Source organism: Macaca nemestrina, unplaced genomic scaffold (genome assembly GCF_043159975.1).
Source record: "Macaca nemestrina isolate mMacNem1 unplaced genomic scaffold, mMacNem.hap1 Scaffold_647, whole genome shotgun sequence".
Taxonomy (NCBI): Eukaryota; Metazoa; Chordata; class Mammalia; order Primates; family Cercopithecidae; genus Macaca; species Macaca nemestrina.
In genome coordinates this window covers 8,048-24,566 of record NW_027257812.1, presented here as the reverse complement: position 1 = coordinate 24,566, position 16,519 = coordinate 8,048, and the positions used below count along the sequence as shown (strand labels likewise).

At 59.2% G+C, this 16,519-nt stretch overlaps 1 protein-coding gene and 1 pseudogene across 1 annotated transcript; both read right to left on the bottom strand.

The window, feature by feature from the left end:
* Positions 1-7: 7 nt before the first annotated feature.
* Positions 8-613, bottom strand: LOC139361581 (putative NAD(+)--arginine ADP-ribosyltransferase Mav; annotated as a pseudogene).
* An 8,930-nt stretch (positions 614-9,543) lies between these two features.
* Positions 9,544-16,137, bottom strand: LOC139361582 (serine protease 27-like). The gene is made up of 5 exons (XM_071090164.1): positions 16,092-16,137; positions 12,485-12,511; positions 11,705-11,867; positions 10,077-10,348; positions 9,544-9,710 (listed from the first exon to the last, which is right to left on the bottom strand). Exons 1-5 carry the CDS (start codon positions 16,135-16,137, stop codon positions 9,544-9,546), a joined length of 675 nt encoding a protein of 224 aa, XP_070946265.1.
* Between the last annotated feature and the right edge of the window lie 382 nt (positions 16,138-16,519).

The following is a 16,519-nucleotide window of genomic DNA, read 5'->3' as shown; positions in this document are numbered from 1 at the left end:
ATTCTGTCTGGTCCTTGGGCTTTGTGAGCAGAGTTCCTCCTGGGAAGAGTGTCGTGGAGCTGAGGTGTATGCGGGATGGGGAAAGGACAGGACAGGCCGGTGTGCAGAACCTGCCGGCGGCTTCCGCAGGGACCCACAGGGAGTGGGTGGAGGGGATGGAGGGGGTTGGAGGCCGTGCGAGGCGCCTCCCGCGGGCGGGAGCAGCGGTTGCAGTTGGAAGTTAGCCCTGGGGTTGGACCTAAGGGAAGCATCTGGCTGGAAAGGAGGCGGGGCTGGACCAGGAGCCCCCAGGGAGGTCACCCGCAGGACTTGGCGCGGCGGGCGCTGTCCGCGGTGCTGAACCGGCCGCGCGCGGGGCGCTGTCAGCGCTGCGGGCGGGGGCAGGGGCGGGCGGACTCACTTGGGGAAGCAGTGCGCGGCCGTCAGGACCCACCGCTCCGCGATGAGGCTGCCCCCGCAGAAGTGGCTTCCGTTGCGCTGGATGCTGACTTGCCAGGGCCACTCGCCCTCCTGCGCGTCCTGCCCGCCCACCATTCGGTTCAGCATCCTGGTGTGCCCACAGGCTGGGGGAGCATGGGGTGTGGGTGGGGGCGCTCACTGGGGCTGGTTCCATGGCCGAGGCTCAGCCCTCAGCCTCACACTCCAGTCCTCGGCCCTCCTGCCCCCGACCTGCCCGAAGACCTTGGGGAAGTCCGAGGCCTGAGCTTCTGGGCAGCCTGGGATACAGGCAGACCCTCCCTAGTTGCCCCCTGAGTCTGGCTCTCCATGCGGGGAAGGGCAACCTAACAGCTGCCTCGTGGGGGCCACAGAGACACTGAGATAACCCGGGAAGGGTCTTGTCCTAGGGCCTGACCCAAACAGGCACCTGGAAGGATGGAACGGGTGTCATGCCCTCTGCAAGGGAGCCACCCAGAGGGGGCCGGTCAATGCTCTGTGCTGGCCATCCTGCTCCCATGTGGACCTTCCTCCTCCTCTCCTTTCTGGGCTCCAGTTCCACGCAGCCCCCACTTTCCCCTCCTCTGGAATTCTCCAGTGCCCTTTGCGTTCCAAATTCCCTCTCGGTGTGAGTGTCCCTGTTTCAGTCCAGCCGGCTCCTGTCCCTCCCACCCCAGGGCCTTGGGTGCTTACCTGTTGCTGCCTTGGCCACCTGAGACCCTGGAAGTGAGGAGAGGGTGATCAGCCAGGCCAGGTGCAGCCTGGCCTACCCTCCCCAACCATGCAGCCCCTCTCCACTGACCCTCCCCTGCTCCGGAGGACTCCAGAAGGACAGTCCACAGAGGGACCTCACAGGAGAGCCCAAGGGCCTGCAGTTTCCCCCCAGGGCTGGCTCTGCCATATGCTCAGGCCCAGGCCCATGGGCCAGAGCTTATCTGCAAGGGTGGATGCTCCTTGCCACATGGGGAGCCGGTCAGGAGGTGCCAGTGAAGGGATCCCCAGGCTAGATGTCCCCTTCTCATCCTGGCAAGGGTTCTCTCTCTCCACACTCCCCACCCATCCTTGTCTGGAAGTTTCTGGGGAGGGTCCAGCCTTCAGCCCTGACACTGTGGGGTTGGCCTTTTCTCCTGGAACAGCTTGGAGCAGAAGAGGCCCAGGAACTGTCTCTGCATTTGAGCTGCCCAGGCTCTCTCACAGTCTGCTCCAGAATGGGCAGGTCTTCTTCCCCAAGTCTCACTTTGGTCCTGAGGCTGAGGCCTGAGCCCCACAGGCTTCTCCCTGGCCTCAGGGGGGTAGAGAAGGTACAGTGGTCTGCATTGGCCACCAGAGATCAGCCTTGTCAAGATTCCAGAGTCCCAAGAGCTGACCCCTCTCCCAGGCATGCAGCAGGCTCTGCAGGCGAGACCCAGGACCCCCTGCTGGACTGTGCAAGGGGGACTTTGGGGCGGATACGGTGAGGGGCCAGGAAGAGAAGTAAGGTATGGGATCGTTCAGGGGAACCAAGGATGGGACATTGCCTCCCACACCGAGGACACAAAGGACCTCTTGCTGGGCCTTTAACCAAACACTGGAGCCTCTACCCCAGCTTGGAGACCCCAGTCAGGACCACAGTGTACAGCCCCAGGGGTAGCAAAGCCTGGAACTGCCTGGCCTTGAGTCCTCTCACCACCCCTGCACTCCGTGCGTCTGCTTCTGTGGGGGCAGATTTGCCCGTAGCTGGGCGGGGGGTTAGAACAGGCACCTCCCCACATCTCGGCCCTCAGCTTCCCCTTAACCTCCAGTGCCTTCTGGGACCCAGCCTGGCTGCTATGGACCATGTCTTCGCTCCGCCTGGAAAAGATAACCAGTTCCCTGAAGTCAAGGGGCTGTGGGGACAGGAAGTGGCCATGGAGTGCTCAAGCACCCCGAGGGTTTTTACGGCATCCTCTTCCTTCCTGTCTGGCTCACAGTCTGGGGGGCACCTTCCCCAACACCATTGGTGGGCAGAGACACCCCTGGGGGGTGCTGGACAATAAGGCAGCAAGCTGCGAGGGGGCAGCTGTGGATGGGCAGGAGGAGGAGGTAGAGAAGGTGCAGGGCAGGCAAAGGGGTCCCCTGCAGATGCGGGGTCAGGAGCAACGGGAAATGGAGAGTCTGCCCTGGATGCTCTGCTCATTAATTTGTGCTAATTAGGTGCCCTTTTAAAATGCAAACACCCCCAGGAGGGTTATTCCCTGACCCCCCCCCCAACCCCGACCCCTTGCTCCTTCCAAGCCTGAGGATCCTGCTTGCAGAAGAGCGCATACTGTCAGGCCTTCTCACCCTCTGGGAGTCTGCAGAAGCTGTGTCTCTATGCTCCCGGCCTGAGCACTGCCCCCTCCAGCGATGCCTCCTCCCCGTGCAGATCCTTCCTTCCTGAAGTGACCCTGTACTTCTCATTTAGGCAGAGTCTTCTGGCCTGTGAGTGCTTGCTCCCCTCACCCCACAATCTGGATGCCCTTCCCCTAGTCTCTGTAAATCCTAGTCTTCTTTTTTTTTTTTTTTTTTTTTTTGAGACAAAGTCTCACTGTGTCACCCAGGCTGGAGTACAGTGGCACAATCTCAGCTCACTGAAAGCTCCGCCTCCCGGGTTCATGCCATTCTCCTGCCTCAGTCTCCCAAGTAGCTGGGACTACAGGTGCCCACCACCGCGCCCAGCTAATTTTTTGTATTTTTTAGTAGAGACGGGGTTTCACCATGGTCTCGATCTCCTGACCTCGGCCTCCCAAAGTGCTGGGATTACAGGCGTGAGCCACGGCGCCCAGCCAAGTCCTAGTCTTGATCTAGAGATCAAGGCCCAACTGAATGCTGCCTCCTCCAGGAAGCCTTCCTTGCTGCTTGCATTGTCTATCTTGGAAGCCCCATACTCTCTCTCTAGCTCTCTGTCCTTCTGATGGGAGCTCTGCCTACAACACCCTGGAGCCAGAATCAAGTCTTATCTTAGCCCAGGAGCTCCAAGAAGGCAAAGGCTGCGTCTGGGGGACCTGAGCTCAGGAAATGTGTGGAGAGACACAAGTGTGGCTGTGGGGGCTGATCGGAAATGGGTGATGTGGAGAGCTGAGCCCTCCAGGGTGGGCGCCTTGTGGGGGCTGGAAGCAACAGACAGGGGTGCCGGGGATGTCGGGAGCATTGTTTGGGGCCTGGGCCTGTGATTCGCTGGTAGCTGGTGGGGATGGTGAAGCCTAGGACTCTAGTGGGTGCCAGCCAAAGACCTGGTGGGGGTGCCACCCTGGGGCTGGGGGTGAGGACGCATCCAGGAGTCCAGCCTCTGGTCATAGCTGTTGGTGAACCAACTGCTAAACTCATTGCCCAAGAGTTTTGGCAATGACCTTGGTTCCTCACCCCGCTCAGGGGCAGTCACTGCCTTCCACCTTCTGTGCAGATGGCTCGCTCAGAAGGCACCATCATCCTTGTGCTGGGAGGCTGGGGGGGATGGGGTGGGGGAGGCCGGGCCAGAGGGGCCACTCTGGTGCCCTCCTGCCCAGGAGAACTAGGAAGCCAGGAGTCCTGGCTAAGCTGCAGCCTGGGATGACCCGACCCAGCCCCGGGAGGTGACTTGAGGACAGGGAAGTGTGGTGGCTGCCGGGCTGGCCAGGCTAGCCCAGGAATGTGAGAGGGTTTCCCTGACAGAGAGTGTCCTGACCTGCAGGGAGGACCTGGCAGGTGGGGCCCCCTGGTTGGCACCTGCTATCCCTGACCCAGGACTGGGAGACGGCACAGTGGCGCATTGCCAGTTCCTCTGTCAGCAGGGGATAGGGCCCTCTGCCACCTGCACCCCCTGCCCCCAGCTCTCTATTGAGCCCGCAGCCAGCCTGCTGGGGCTTCCAGGCACAGGCAGCAGCCCTGGCTCGGCCACCCTCCCACCCCAAGAATGATGGTCCAGGCACTTGGAGCCTGAGTTCACATCCTGCACATACGAGGCTTCTGTCCTCACCTAGAGAATGGGGGGAGAGGCTGGAGAGAATGAAGTGGCAGGAAGCAGGGAGCCTGGCCAGAACTGGCACACCAGAGCCCACGGAGAGGCATGGGAGGAGGCCTTGCCCAGTTATGGCAGTGGGGTCCTCTGCGGCCTGTGTGCACACCTCCCACCCTGCCCTCCCCACTTTGGGCTCCCCAGTTGACACATCTAGAGCCTTCCCACCTGCTCAGGGGCAGGAGGGATGGCCTGTCCCACAGCCCTGGCCTGTCCCAGGGAGTAGGGGGCTGAGCTGAAGCCTCAGGCAGTGCAGCGGGGCCTGTTGGGCGACTGCAGCTCCCCGACCCTGCACCTTTGTCACTCACCAAAACACAGCAGCAGCAGGAGCGGCACCGCAGCGGGACGCCTCATGTCCTCAGGCCTGGCTGGGGCACAGGGCTGGGGTCGGCGGTGGCAGAAGTGTTGAAGCAGGAGCGAGGTGCAGGCTCCATGAAATGCAGTTTTATGCTGGAGATGAGCACAGGCCCGGCTATGCTGCCCAACCCGATGGCCCGGCCTGTCCAGCTCCTCTCCTCAGGAAGGAAGCGCCCAGAGCCGACTCCTCTGTGACCTGGCCCTGAACCCTGAGACCCCCGGGCAGACCCCTCAAGTCAGCGCGGCGCGGGGTGCCGTTGGCCTTGGTTCCTGGACCCTGAACACCCAGCACACCCCAAGCTGACCGCGGTGCACGCGAAGTCCGTCCAGCTTCATTCATTATTATTATTTTATTTATTTTTTTAATTTTTTGAGGCGGAGTCTTGCTCTGTCGCCCAGGCTGGAGCGCAATCTCGGTTCACTGCAAGCTCCGCCTCCCGGGTTCAAGCCATTCTCCTGCCTCAGCTTCCAGAGTAGCTGGGACTAAAGTCACCCGCCAACATGCCCGGCTAATTTTTTGTATTTTAGTAGAGACGGGGTTTCACCATGTTGGCCAGGCTGGTCGCGATCTCCTGACATCGTGATCGGTCCTCAGCCTTCCAAAGTGCTGGGATTACAGGGATGAGCCACCGCGCCCGGCCTCATTCAGTATTTTATTGAGCGCCGACGGAACACAGTGGGGCTAGGCAGCGCTGGTGGGAAAGTCAGGGACAGGGGTGTTTGTGGGGCCGAGGGCAGGGGAGGCGATGGGACATGGGGCGGGCTCCGGGGTTGGCCCCAGCGACCCTCCTCCCGGGACACCAGGCCCCAGAAGTCCCCCAGGCGCGCGTCAGCCCGGCCCAGGTGGCCGACACTGGCTCCGGCTGCCGTCCCTCGGGTGGGACGGGTGCTTCCCGGCACCAGGCGGGGCGGAAGCGGCTCCGGGAAGGCCGGGCCGTGGTGACAGTCTCGGTGTTGCCGCCTGGCTGTGGGCGCGGCGCCGCGGCGTAAGAGACTCGGGGAGGAAGTTATTTGGGGCACGGAGCTGACGTCAGAGCCAGAGTGGGGCCGGGCCGCGGGGTCGGGGGCGCCGGGCCTCAGTTTCCCCGCCGGCGCCGGGGGTGTACTCGTGGGCGGGGCGGGGCCCGGGCGGCTCCGGGCGGGGCTAGGGGGTGAGGGCGTTCCCGCCTCAGCCTTGTCCGCGCGCGTCGTGGTGCTGCCCTCTGGTGGGCGCGGGGCGCGGCGCAGACGTCCGGGGCGCGGGCGGGGCTCTCCCAGCCTCCTGGTCGCGGCTCCGGCTCCCTGAGCAGCCCTCCCTAGCCCTGCCCTCCCACCTCTCCGCCTCCACCGCCCCCTCCCACCCTCCCCGCCCCTCCCGCTCTAGTCCCTGGAGTTCCCGGGTCGGGGGTGGGAGGCGGGCTGGGCAGTCCCTGGGGGGCTGGAGGGAACGAGGGAACGAGGGAGGGCGGAGTGGGAAGAGGAGACTCCAAACGTATTCATTCATTTATTCATTCATTCAGTCAATCATTTCTGAACGGATTTGAGCCCAATACCGTCCCAGGTTTGGGGAATACAGACGTGACTCAAACAGACCTCACCTCACAGTGTGAGGGAGAGGACAGGACATCATTTAGCAGATAATCTCTAATTATAAACCGCGATGGGCCAGGTGCAGTGGCTCACACCTGTAATCCCAACACTTTGGGAGGCCAAGGCAGACGGATCACCTGAGGTCAGGAGTTCGAGACCAGCCTGGCCAACATGGTGAAAGACAAAATACCCCATCTCTACTAAAATACAAAATTAGCCGGACATGGTGGTGGGCGCCTGTGATCCTAGCTACTCAGGAGACTGAGGCAGGAGAATCACTTGAACCCGGGAGGCGGAGATGGTAGGGACACAAGATTACACCACTGCACTCCAGCCTGGGAGACAGTGAGACCACGTCTCAAAAAAAAAAAAATTAATAATAATAATTATTATTATTATAAACCACAGAAAGTGTTTCAAAGTGTCTGGGTGACCACATTTCTCCAGCACCCGATGGTCGGGTCACTGGTGGGCTCTCAGAGGCAGTCTTAGAGCCTCTCAGGTAACTACTTCCTCTTGGCACCTTTCTCTGTGTTCCTTGGTGTCTGCTCCCTAACCCTCCTTTTAAGCCCATTCTTCTAAGGGTGGCTCCGCCTTAAATTCAAGCAAGTTGGCCGGGCACGGTGGCTCAAGCCTGTAATCCCAGCACTTTGGGAGGCCGAGGTGGGTGGATCACGAGGTCAGGAGATCGAGACCATCCTGGCTAACACGGTGAAACCCCGTCTCTACTAAAAATACAAAAAAAAAAAAAAAACCTAGCCGGGCGTGGTGGCGGGCGCCTGTAGTCCCAGCTACTCGGAGGCTGAGGCGGGAGAATGGCGTGAACCCGGGAGGTGGAGCCTGCAGTGAGCCGAGATCGGGCCACTGCACTCCAGCCTGGGCCACACAGCGAGACTCCTCTCAAAAAAAAAAAAAAAATTCAAGCAAGTGACAAAAGTCAAGAGGACGACAGGGAAAGCTGGGCTCTTGAGGAACAAGGCACAGCCACGCCGGCGATTAGAGAATCAGGAACCCAGACTCGCCTCCATGTCCCTGTGCCTGGAGCCCACGGACCCAAGGCTGAGAACAGGCCCCTTCCTCACAGCAACCACCCAACAAATGAAGAGGGCGTTAAAATCCAGAAAGATTTTTATGGTTTTTTGTTTGTTTGTTTGTTTGTTTTTGAGACAGAATCTCACTCTGTTGCCCAGGCTGGAGTGCAGTGGCACAATCTCGGCTCACTGCAACCTCTGCCTCCCAGGTTCAAGCGTTCCTCCTGTCTCAGCCCCCCTAGTAGCTGGGATTGCAGGCACATGCCACCACGGCCAGTTAATTTTTGTATTTTTAGTAGAGACAGAGTTTCGCCATATTGGCCAGGCTGGTCTCGGACTCCCGACCTCAGGTGATCCACCCGCCTCAGCCTCCCAAAGTGCTGGGATTATAGGCGTGAGCCACCGTGCCCAGCCTGTTTCCACCTTTTGGCTTTTGTGAATAATGATGCTTGAACTTGGGTGTACAGATATCTGTTTTAGACACTGCTTTCAATTCTTTTGTGAATATACCCAGAAGTGGAATTGCTGGATCAAATGGGAATTCTTCATTTAATTTTTTGAGGAATAGGCAAAATGTTTCCCAAATTTTTAAGAGAAAATTAATGACTAAATATTGAAGATAATCCAACTTCTAAAAATGCCCTTAATTATTATTATTATTATTAATTTTGGAGACACAGTCTTGCTCTCTCACTCAGGCTGGAGTGCAGTGGTGTGATCTTGGCTCACTCCATCCTCTGTCTCCCAGGGTCAAACAATTCTCCTGCCTCAGCCTCCTGAGTACCTGGGATTACAGGTGCCCACCACTACACCTAGCTAATTTTTGTAATTTTAGTAGAGCCAGGGTTTCACCATATTTCCCAGGCTGGTCTCAAACTCCTAACTTCATGTAATCTGCCTGCATTGGCCTCTCAAAGTGAGATTACAGGCATGAGCCACTGCACCTGGCCAGCGGCCCTTAGTTATTAATATTCAAGTCCATTCTTTTTTTTTTTTTTTTTTTTTTGAGACGGAGTCTCACTCTGTCGCCCAGGTTGGAGTGCAGTGGCCGGATCTCAGCTCACTGCAAGTTCTGCCTCCTGGGTTTACATCATTCTCCTGCCTCAGCCTCCCAAGTAGCTGGGACTACAGGGGCCCGCCACCATGCCTGGCTAATTTTTGTATTTTTAGTAGAGACAGGGTTTCACCGTGTTGTTCAGGCTGGTCTTGAACTCCTGACCCCAGGCGATCCACCGCCTCGGCCTCCAAAAGTGCTGGGATTACAGGCATGAGTCACCACGCCTGGTGGTTTTTTTTGTTTGTTTTGTTTTGTTTTGTTTCTTTAAGTTATAGTATGTTCGTTTTTTGTTTTTTGTTTTTTGTTGAGATGGAGTCTTGCTCTGTTGCCCAGGCTGGAGTGCAGTGGCATGATCTTGGCTCATTGCAGGCTCTGCCTCCCGGTTCACGCCATTCTCCTGCCTCAGCCTCCCGAGTAGCTGGGACTACAGGCGCCCGCCACCATGCCCAGCTAATTTTTTTGCATTTTTTTAGTAGAGACGGGGTTTCACCGTGTTGCCCAGATTGGTCTTGAACTCCTGACCTCAGGTGATCCACCAGCCTCAGCTTCCCAAAGTGCTAGGATTGCAGGCGTGAGCCACCGCGCCGGCCTCTACCTTTTTTTTTTTTAAATATAATGTATTTAATTGTAGGCTTATAAAATTTATTTATTTATTTATTTATTTATTTATTTATTTATTTATTTATTTTTTGAGACGGAGTCTCGCTGTGTCTCCCAGGCTGGAGTGCAGTGGCGTGATCTCGGCTCACTGCAAGCTCCGCCTCCCGGGTTCACGCCATTCTCCTGCCTCAGCCTCCCAAGTAGCTGGGAGTACAGGCACCCACCACCACGCCTGGCTAATTTTTTGTATTTTTAGTAGAGACGGTTTCACCGTGTTAGCCAGGATGGTCTTGATCTCCTGACCTCGTGATCCGCCTGCTGCAGCCTCCCAAAGTGCTGGGATTACAGGCATGAGCCACCGCGCCCAGCCCGGAATCTGCTTTTTCGAAGCAAGCTGCTCAGCTGGTGGAATGCACAGCCCATGGAGCAGGGCATGATCCCACCCTGCCCTGGGCCCGGAGGCGGGGACTGAGTCCCCGTGGACACCACATTGCTCCCACCTTTCAGGCGTCCTTCTTGCCCTCCTCAAAGCCGGCGCACAGCATGTCATTCTTGATGGTTTTAGGTTGATAGCCAAATTCGGCGTCTTTGCTGTAGAGCAGGTTGCACTTGGGCGTGTCAATGATGGGCACAGCGAGTTTCTGCAGGATCTGCGGGTTGGGCAGGCGGTCTGGGGAGGGTCAGAACGGCCCGGGGCTCAACAGACTTCCTCATCAAGAACCCACGGCCTCGGGAACCACCACTCCTTCCTGCCTGCCCTTTCCTCATGTTTAGACTATCTCTGGCCTAGGGCACTGTGGGGCAGACATCCTCCCTCCTTCCAGGCAGCAGGCTGGGCCCTTTCTGTCCCCGTCTCCCTTCACCCCCTCTTCCTTCTGGGTCTGCTGCTGCTCCCCTCAGCCCCACCTATGTGAACAGAGACCGGGTGTGTGTATTAATACAGCAACAGGAAGACTGTGGGTTCAGAGTGGCCCCCAAGCCGCCCTGGGCCTTCTTGAGGCACATCCCTCATTATTTCCTAGCCGTGTTTCCTTACCTTGTTCACTGGAGCTGCCCCAGCCAGTGACCCAGCAGTTCATGCCCGTCTCAAAGATCACCGAGGGGTCGGGCAGGCGCACGGGGAGGATGTAATTGGTGAAGGACACTGGTTCCTCCAGCTCCACGAGGGCCACGTCGGCACTGGAGGCCATGCCCTCGTACAGGGGGTTGCTCTCCACCCGCCTCACCCGGGCATACACAGCGTGCGGCCCTGGCTGCACTAGCTGCCTTGCCCCCAGCAGGACCTGGTACAGGGACATCTCAGAGGTGCTGGCGGGAGAAGCAGAGAGGCCGTGTGAGGCTGCCCCTCATGTGGGGACAGGCCCAGGAGGGGCTGGGGCTCCTTCTCTGGCCACCATCGTGCCCCACACCTCTCTCTGCATGCTGTCTTTGAGAGCCATCTCTAGGACAGCCAGGTGTAGCAGTGATGCATGTTTACATTGAAGCCAGACCGCCCTCCTCAGATTTCCACCTCCACCCCTGGCCGCTGTGTGACCTTGGGGAAGTCACCTAACAAGTTCTCTGTGACGCAGCTTTCGCATCTGTGCTATGGGGACAGCCACAGTGCCTACCCGAAAGGCTGGCTGGGAGAGAACTACCCTCCAGGTGCAGCAGGGCCAGCACCACCTGTGGGCCTCTGGCAGGTGACCTGCCCTCTCTCAGCCCAAGTTTCTGATTTTTTTTTTCCCCTTAGAGACAGAGTTCTCATTCTGTCACCCAGGCTGCAGAGCAGTGACACAATTGTCGCTCATTGCAGCCTCCAACCCCTGGGTTCAAGCCATCCTCCCACCTCAGCTTCCTGAGTACTTGGGACCACAGGCACCACTGCACCTGGGTATTTTTTTTTTTTTAAGTAGTACAGATAGGGTCTTGCTATGTTGCCCAGGCTGGTCTTGAACTCCTGGGTTCAACTAATCTGCCCGCCTTGGCCTCCCAAAGTGCTGGGATTATGGGCATGAGCCACCGTGCCTGGCCATGAGTATCTGAATTTAAGATGTGGGTTTTTTGTCATGATACTCTTTTAAAGATCAAGAAGGAAAAAGAAAAAAAGAAAAAGATGTGGGGTTTAAAATAATTAGAGCTGTGGTGGTGAGGTGTGAGGTGAGGAACTTGAGACACACAGAAGGTGTGGGGCCAGGTGGTTCATACACGGCAGAGGGCTGGGTGGCCTGGCCTCTGCTCAGGGCTTTCTGGGGTGGCTCATGTGGGTGAGGGGAGGAAGGGCCATTCTGTCTGGTCCTTGGGCTTTGTGAGCAGAGTTCCTCCTGGGAAGAGTGTCGTGGAGCTGAGGTGTATGCGGGATGGGGAAAGGACAGGACAGGCCGGTGTGCAGAACCTGCCGGCGGCTTCCGCAGGGACCCACAGGGAGTGGGTGGAGGGGATGGAGGGGGTTGGAGGCCGTGCGAGGCGCCTCCCGCGGGCGGGAGCAGCGGTTGCAGTTGGAAGTTAGCCCTGGGGTTGGACCTAAGGGAAGCATCTGGCTGGAAAGGAGGCGGGGCTGGACCAGGAGCCCCCAGGGAGGTCACCCGCAGGACTTGGCGCGGCGGGCGCTGTCCGCGGTGCTGAACCGGCCGCGCGCGGGGCGCTGTCAGCGCTGCGGGCGGGGGCAGGGGCGGGCGGACTCACTTGGGGAAGCAGTGCGCGGCCGTCAGGACCCACCGCTCCGCGATGAGGCTGCCCCCGCAGAAGTGGCTTCCGTTGCGCTGGATGCTGACTTGCCAGGGCCACTCGCCCTCCTGCGCGTCCTGCCCGCCCACCATTCGGTTCAGCATCCTGGTGTGCCCACAGGCTGGGGGAGCATGGGGTGTGGGTGGGGGCGCTCACTGGGGCTGGTTCCATGGCCGAGGCTCAGCCCTCAGCCTCACACTCCAGTCCTCGGCCCTCCTGCCCCTGACCTGCCCGAAGACCTTGGGGAAGTGCGAGGCCTGAGCTTCTGGGCAGCCTGGGATACAGGCAGACCCTCCCTAGTTGCCCCCTGAGTCTGGCTCTCCATGCGGGGAAGGGCAACCTAACAGCTGCCTCGTGGGGGCCACAGAGACACTGAGATAACCCGGGAAGGGTCTTGTCCTAGGGCCTGACCCAAACAGGCACCTGGAAGGATGGAACGGGTGTCATGCCCTCTGCAAGGGAGCCACCCAGAGGGGGCCGGTCACTTTTCAGGGTGATCCTCAGACCCCGCCACCCTTGTCCTGCGCTGCGCCTCAATGCTCTGTGCTGGCCATCCTGCTCCCATGTGGACCTTCCTCCTCCTCTCCTTTCTGGGCTCCAGTTCCACGCAGCCCCCACTTTCCCCTCCTCTGGAATTCTCCAGTGCCCTTTGCGTTCCAAATTCCCTCTCGGTGTGAGTGTCCCTGTTTCAGTCCAGCCGGCTCCTGTCCCTCCCACCCCAGGGCCTTGGGTGCTTACCTGTTGCTGCCTTGGCCACCTGAGACCCTGGAAGTGAGGAGAGGGTGATCAGCCAGGCCAGGTGCAGCCTGGCCTACCCTCCCCAACCATGCAGCCCCTCTCCACTGACCCTCCCCTGCTCCGGAGGACTCCAGAAGGACAGTCCACAGAGGGACCTCACAGGAGAGCCCAAGGGCCTGCAGTTTCCCCCCAGGGCTGGCTCTGCCATATGCTCAGGCCCAGGCCCATGGGCCAGAGCTTATCTGCAAGGGTGGATGCTCCTTGCCACATGGGGAGCCGGTCAGGAGGTGCCAGTGAAGGGATCCCCAGGCTAGATGTCCCCTTCTCATCCTGGCAAGGGTTCTCTCTCTCCACACTCCCCACCCATCCTTGTCTGGAAGTTTCTGGGGAGGGTCCAGCCTTCAGCCCTGACACTGTGGGGTTGGCCTTTTCTCCTGGAACAGCTTGGAGCAGAAGAGGCCCAGGAACTGTCTCTGCATTTGAGCTGCCCAGGCTCTCTCACAGTCTGCTCCAGAATGGGCAGGTCTTCTTCCCCAAGTCTCACTTTGGTCCTGAGGCTGAGGCCTGAGCCCCACAGGCTTCTCCCTGGCCTCAGGGGGGTAGAGAAGGTACAGTGGTCTGCATTGGCCACCAGAGATCAGCCTTGTCAAGATTCCAGAGTCCCAAGAGCTGACCCCTCTCCCAGGCATGCAGCAGGCTCTGCAGGCGAGACCCAGGACCCCCTGCTGGACTGTGCAAGGGGGACTTTGGGGCGGATACGGTGAGGGGCCAGGAAGAGAAGTAAGGTATGGGATCGTTCAGGGGAACCAAGGATGGGACATTGCCTCCCACACCGAGGACACAAAGGACCTCTTGCTGGGCCTTTAACCAAACACTGGAGCCTCTACCCCAGCTTGGAGACCCCAGTCAGGACCACAGTGTACAGCCCCAGGGGTAGCAAAGCCTGGAACTGCCTGGCCTTGAGTCCTCTCACCACCCCTGCACTCCGTGCGTCTGCTTCTGTGGGGGCAGATTTGCCCGTAGCTGGGCGGGGGGTTAGAACAGGCACCTCCCCACATCTCGGCCCTCAGCTTCCCCTTAACCTCCAGTGCCTTCTGGGACCCAGCCTGGCTGCTATGGACCATGTCTTCGCTCCGCCTGGAAAAGATAACCAGTTCCCTGAAGTCAAGGGGCTGTGGGGACAGGAAGTGGCCATGGAGTGCTCAAGCACCCCGAGGGTTTTTACGGCATCCTCTTCCTTCCTGTCTGGCTCACAGTCTGGGGGGCACCTTCCCCAACACCATTGGTGGGCAGAGACACCCCTGGGGGGTGCTGGACAATAAGGCAGCAAGCTGCGAGGGGGCAGCTGTGGATGGGCAGGAGGAGGAGGTAGAGAAGGTGCAGGGCAGGCAAAGGGGTCCCCTGCAGATGCGGGGTCAGGAGCAACGGGAAATGGAGAGTCTGCCCTGGATGCTCTGCTCATTAATTTGTGCTAATTAGGTGCCCTTTTAAAATGCAAACACCCCCAGGAGGGTTATTCCCTGACCCCCCCCCCAACCCCGACCCCTTGCTCCTTCCAAGCCTGAGGATCCTGCTTGCAGAAGAGCGCATACTGTCAGGCCTTCTCACCCTCTGGGAGTCTGCAGAAGCTGTGTCTCTATGCTCCCGGCCTGAGCACTGCCCCCTCCAGCGATGCCTCCTCCCCGTGCAGATCCTTCCTTCCTGAAGTGACCCTGTACTTCTCATTTAGGCAGAGTCTTCTGGCCTGTGAGTGCTTGCTCCCCTCACCCCACAATCTGGATGCCCTTCCCCTAGTCTCTGTAAATCCTAGTCTTCTTTTTTTTTTTTTTTTTTTTTTTTGAGACAAAGTCTCACTGTGTCACCCAGGCTGGAGTACAGTGGCACAATCTCAGCTCACTGAAAGCTCCGCCTCCCGGGTTCATGCCATTCTCCTGCCTCAGTCTCCCAAGTAGCTGGGACTACAGGTGCCCACCACCGCGCCCAGCTAATTTTTTGTATTTTTTAGTAGAGACGGGGTTTCACCATGGTCTCGATCTCCTGACCTCGGCCTCCCAAAGTGCTGGGATTACAGGCGTGAGCCACGGCGCCCAGCCAAGTCCTAGTCTTGATCTAGAGATCAAGGCCCAACTGAATGCTGCCTCCTCCAGGAAGCCTTCCTTGCTGCTTGCATTGTCTATCTTGGAAGCCCCATACTCTCTCTCTAGCTCTCTGTCCTTCTGATGGGAGCTCTGCCTACAACACCCTGGAGCCAGAATCAAGTCTTATCTTAGCCCAGGAGCTCCAAGAAGGCAAAGGCTGCGTCTGGGGGACCTGAGCTCAGGAAATGTGTGGAGAGACACAAGTGTGGCTGTGGGGGCTGATCGGAAATGGGTGATGTGGAGAGCTGAGCCCTCCAGGGTGGGCGCCTTGTGGGGGCTGGAAGCAACAGACAGGGGTGCCGGGGATGTCGGGAGCATTGTTTGGGGCCTGGGCCTGTGATTCGCTGGTAGCTGGTGGGGATGGTGAAGCCTAGGACTCTAGTGGGTGCCAGCCAAAGACCTGGTGGGGGTGCCACCCTGGGGCTGGGGGTGAGGACGCATCCAGGAGTCCAGCCTCTGGTCATAGCTGTTGGTGAACCAACTGCTAAACTCATTGCCCAAGAGTTTTGGCAATGACCTTGGTTCCTCACCCCGCTCAGGGGCAGTCACTGCCTTCCACCTTCTGTGCAGATGGCTCGCTCAGAAGGCACCATCATCCTTGTGCTGGGAGGCTGGGGGGGATGGGGTGGGGGAGGCCGGGCCAGAGGGGCCACTCTGGTGCCCTCCTGCCCAGGAGAACTAGGAAGCCAGGAGTCCTGGCTAAGCTGCAGCCTGGGATGACCCGACCCAGCCCCGGGAGGTGACTTGAGGACAGGGAAGTGTGGTGGCTGCCGGGCTGGCCAGGCTAGCCCAGGAATGTGAGAGGGTTTCCCTGACAGAGAGTGTCCTGACCTGCAGGGAGGACCTGGCAGGTGGGGCCCCCTGGTTGGCACCTGCTATCCCTGACCCAGGACTGGGAGACGGCACAGTGGCGCATTGCCAGTTCCTCTGTCAGCAGGGGATAGGGCCCTCTGCCACCTGCACCCCCTGCCCCCAGCTCTCTATTGAGCCCGCAGCCAGCCTGCTGGGGCTTCCAGGCACAGGCAGCAGCCCTGGCTCGGCCACCCTCCCACCCCAAGAATGATGGTCCAGGCACTTGGAGCCTGAGTTCACATCCTGCACATACGAGGCTTCTGTCCTCACCTAGAGAATGGGGGGAGAGGCTGGAGAGAATGAAGTGGCAGGAAGCAGGGAGCCTGGCCAGAACTGGCACACCAGAGCCCACGGAGAGGCATGGGAGGAGGCCTTGCCCAGTTATGGCAGTGGGGTCCTCTGCGGCCTGTGTGCACACCTCCCACCCTGCCCTCCCCACTTTGGGCTCCCCAGTTGACACATCTAGAGCCTTCCCACCTGCTCAGGGGCAGGAGGGATGGCCTGTCCCACAGCCCTGGCCTGTCCCAGGGAGTAGGGGGCTGAGCTGAAGCCTCAGGCAGTGCAGCGGGGCCTGTTGGGCGACTGCAGCTCCCCGACCCTGCACCTTTGTCACTCACCAAAACACAGCAGCAGCAGGAGCGGCACCGCAGCGGGACGCCTCATGTCCTCAGGCCTGGCTGGGGCACAGGGCTGGGGTCGGCGGTGGCAGAAGTGTTGAAGCAGGAGCGAGGTGCAGGCTCCATGAAATGCAGTTTTATGCTGGAGATGAGCACAGGCCCGGCTATGCTGCCCAACCCGATGGCCCGGCCTGTCCAGCTCCTCTCCTCAGGAAGGAAGCGCCCAGAGCCGACTCCTCTGTGACCTGGCCCTGAACCCTGAGACCCCCGGGCAGACCCCTCAAGTCAGCGCGGCGCGGGGTGCCGTTGGCCTTGGTTCCTGGACCCTGAACACCCAGCACACCCCAAGCTGACCGCGGTGCACGCGAAGTCCGTCCAGCTTCATTCATTATTATTATTTTATTTATTTTTTTAATTTTTTGAGGCGG

Coding starts and splice junctions, on each gene's coding strand:
- LOC139361582 (XM_071090164.1), bottom strand. CDS start 16,137: ATGAGGCGTCCCGCTGCGGTGCCGCTCCTGCTGCTGCTGTGTTTTG. Junction 10,349..11,704: donor GCCGCGCACTGCTTCCCCAA/GTGAGTCCGCCC, acceptor TTCTCCCGCCAG/CACCTCTGAGATGTCCCTGT. Junction 9,711..10,076: donor GGGCAGCTCCAGTGAACAAG/GTAAGGAAACAC, acceptor GACCCTCCCCAG/ACCGCCTGCCCAACCCGCAG.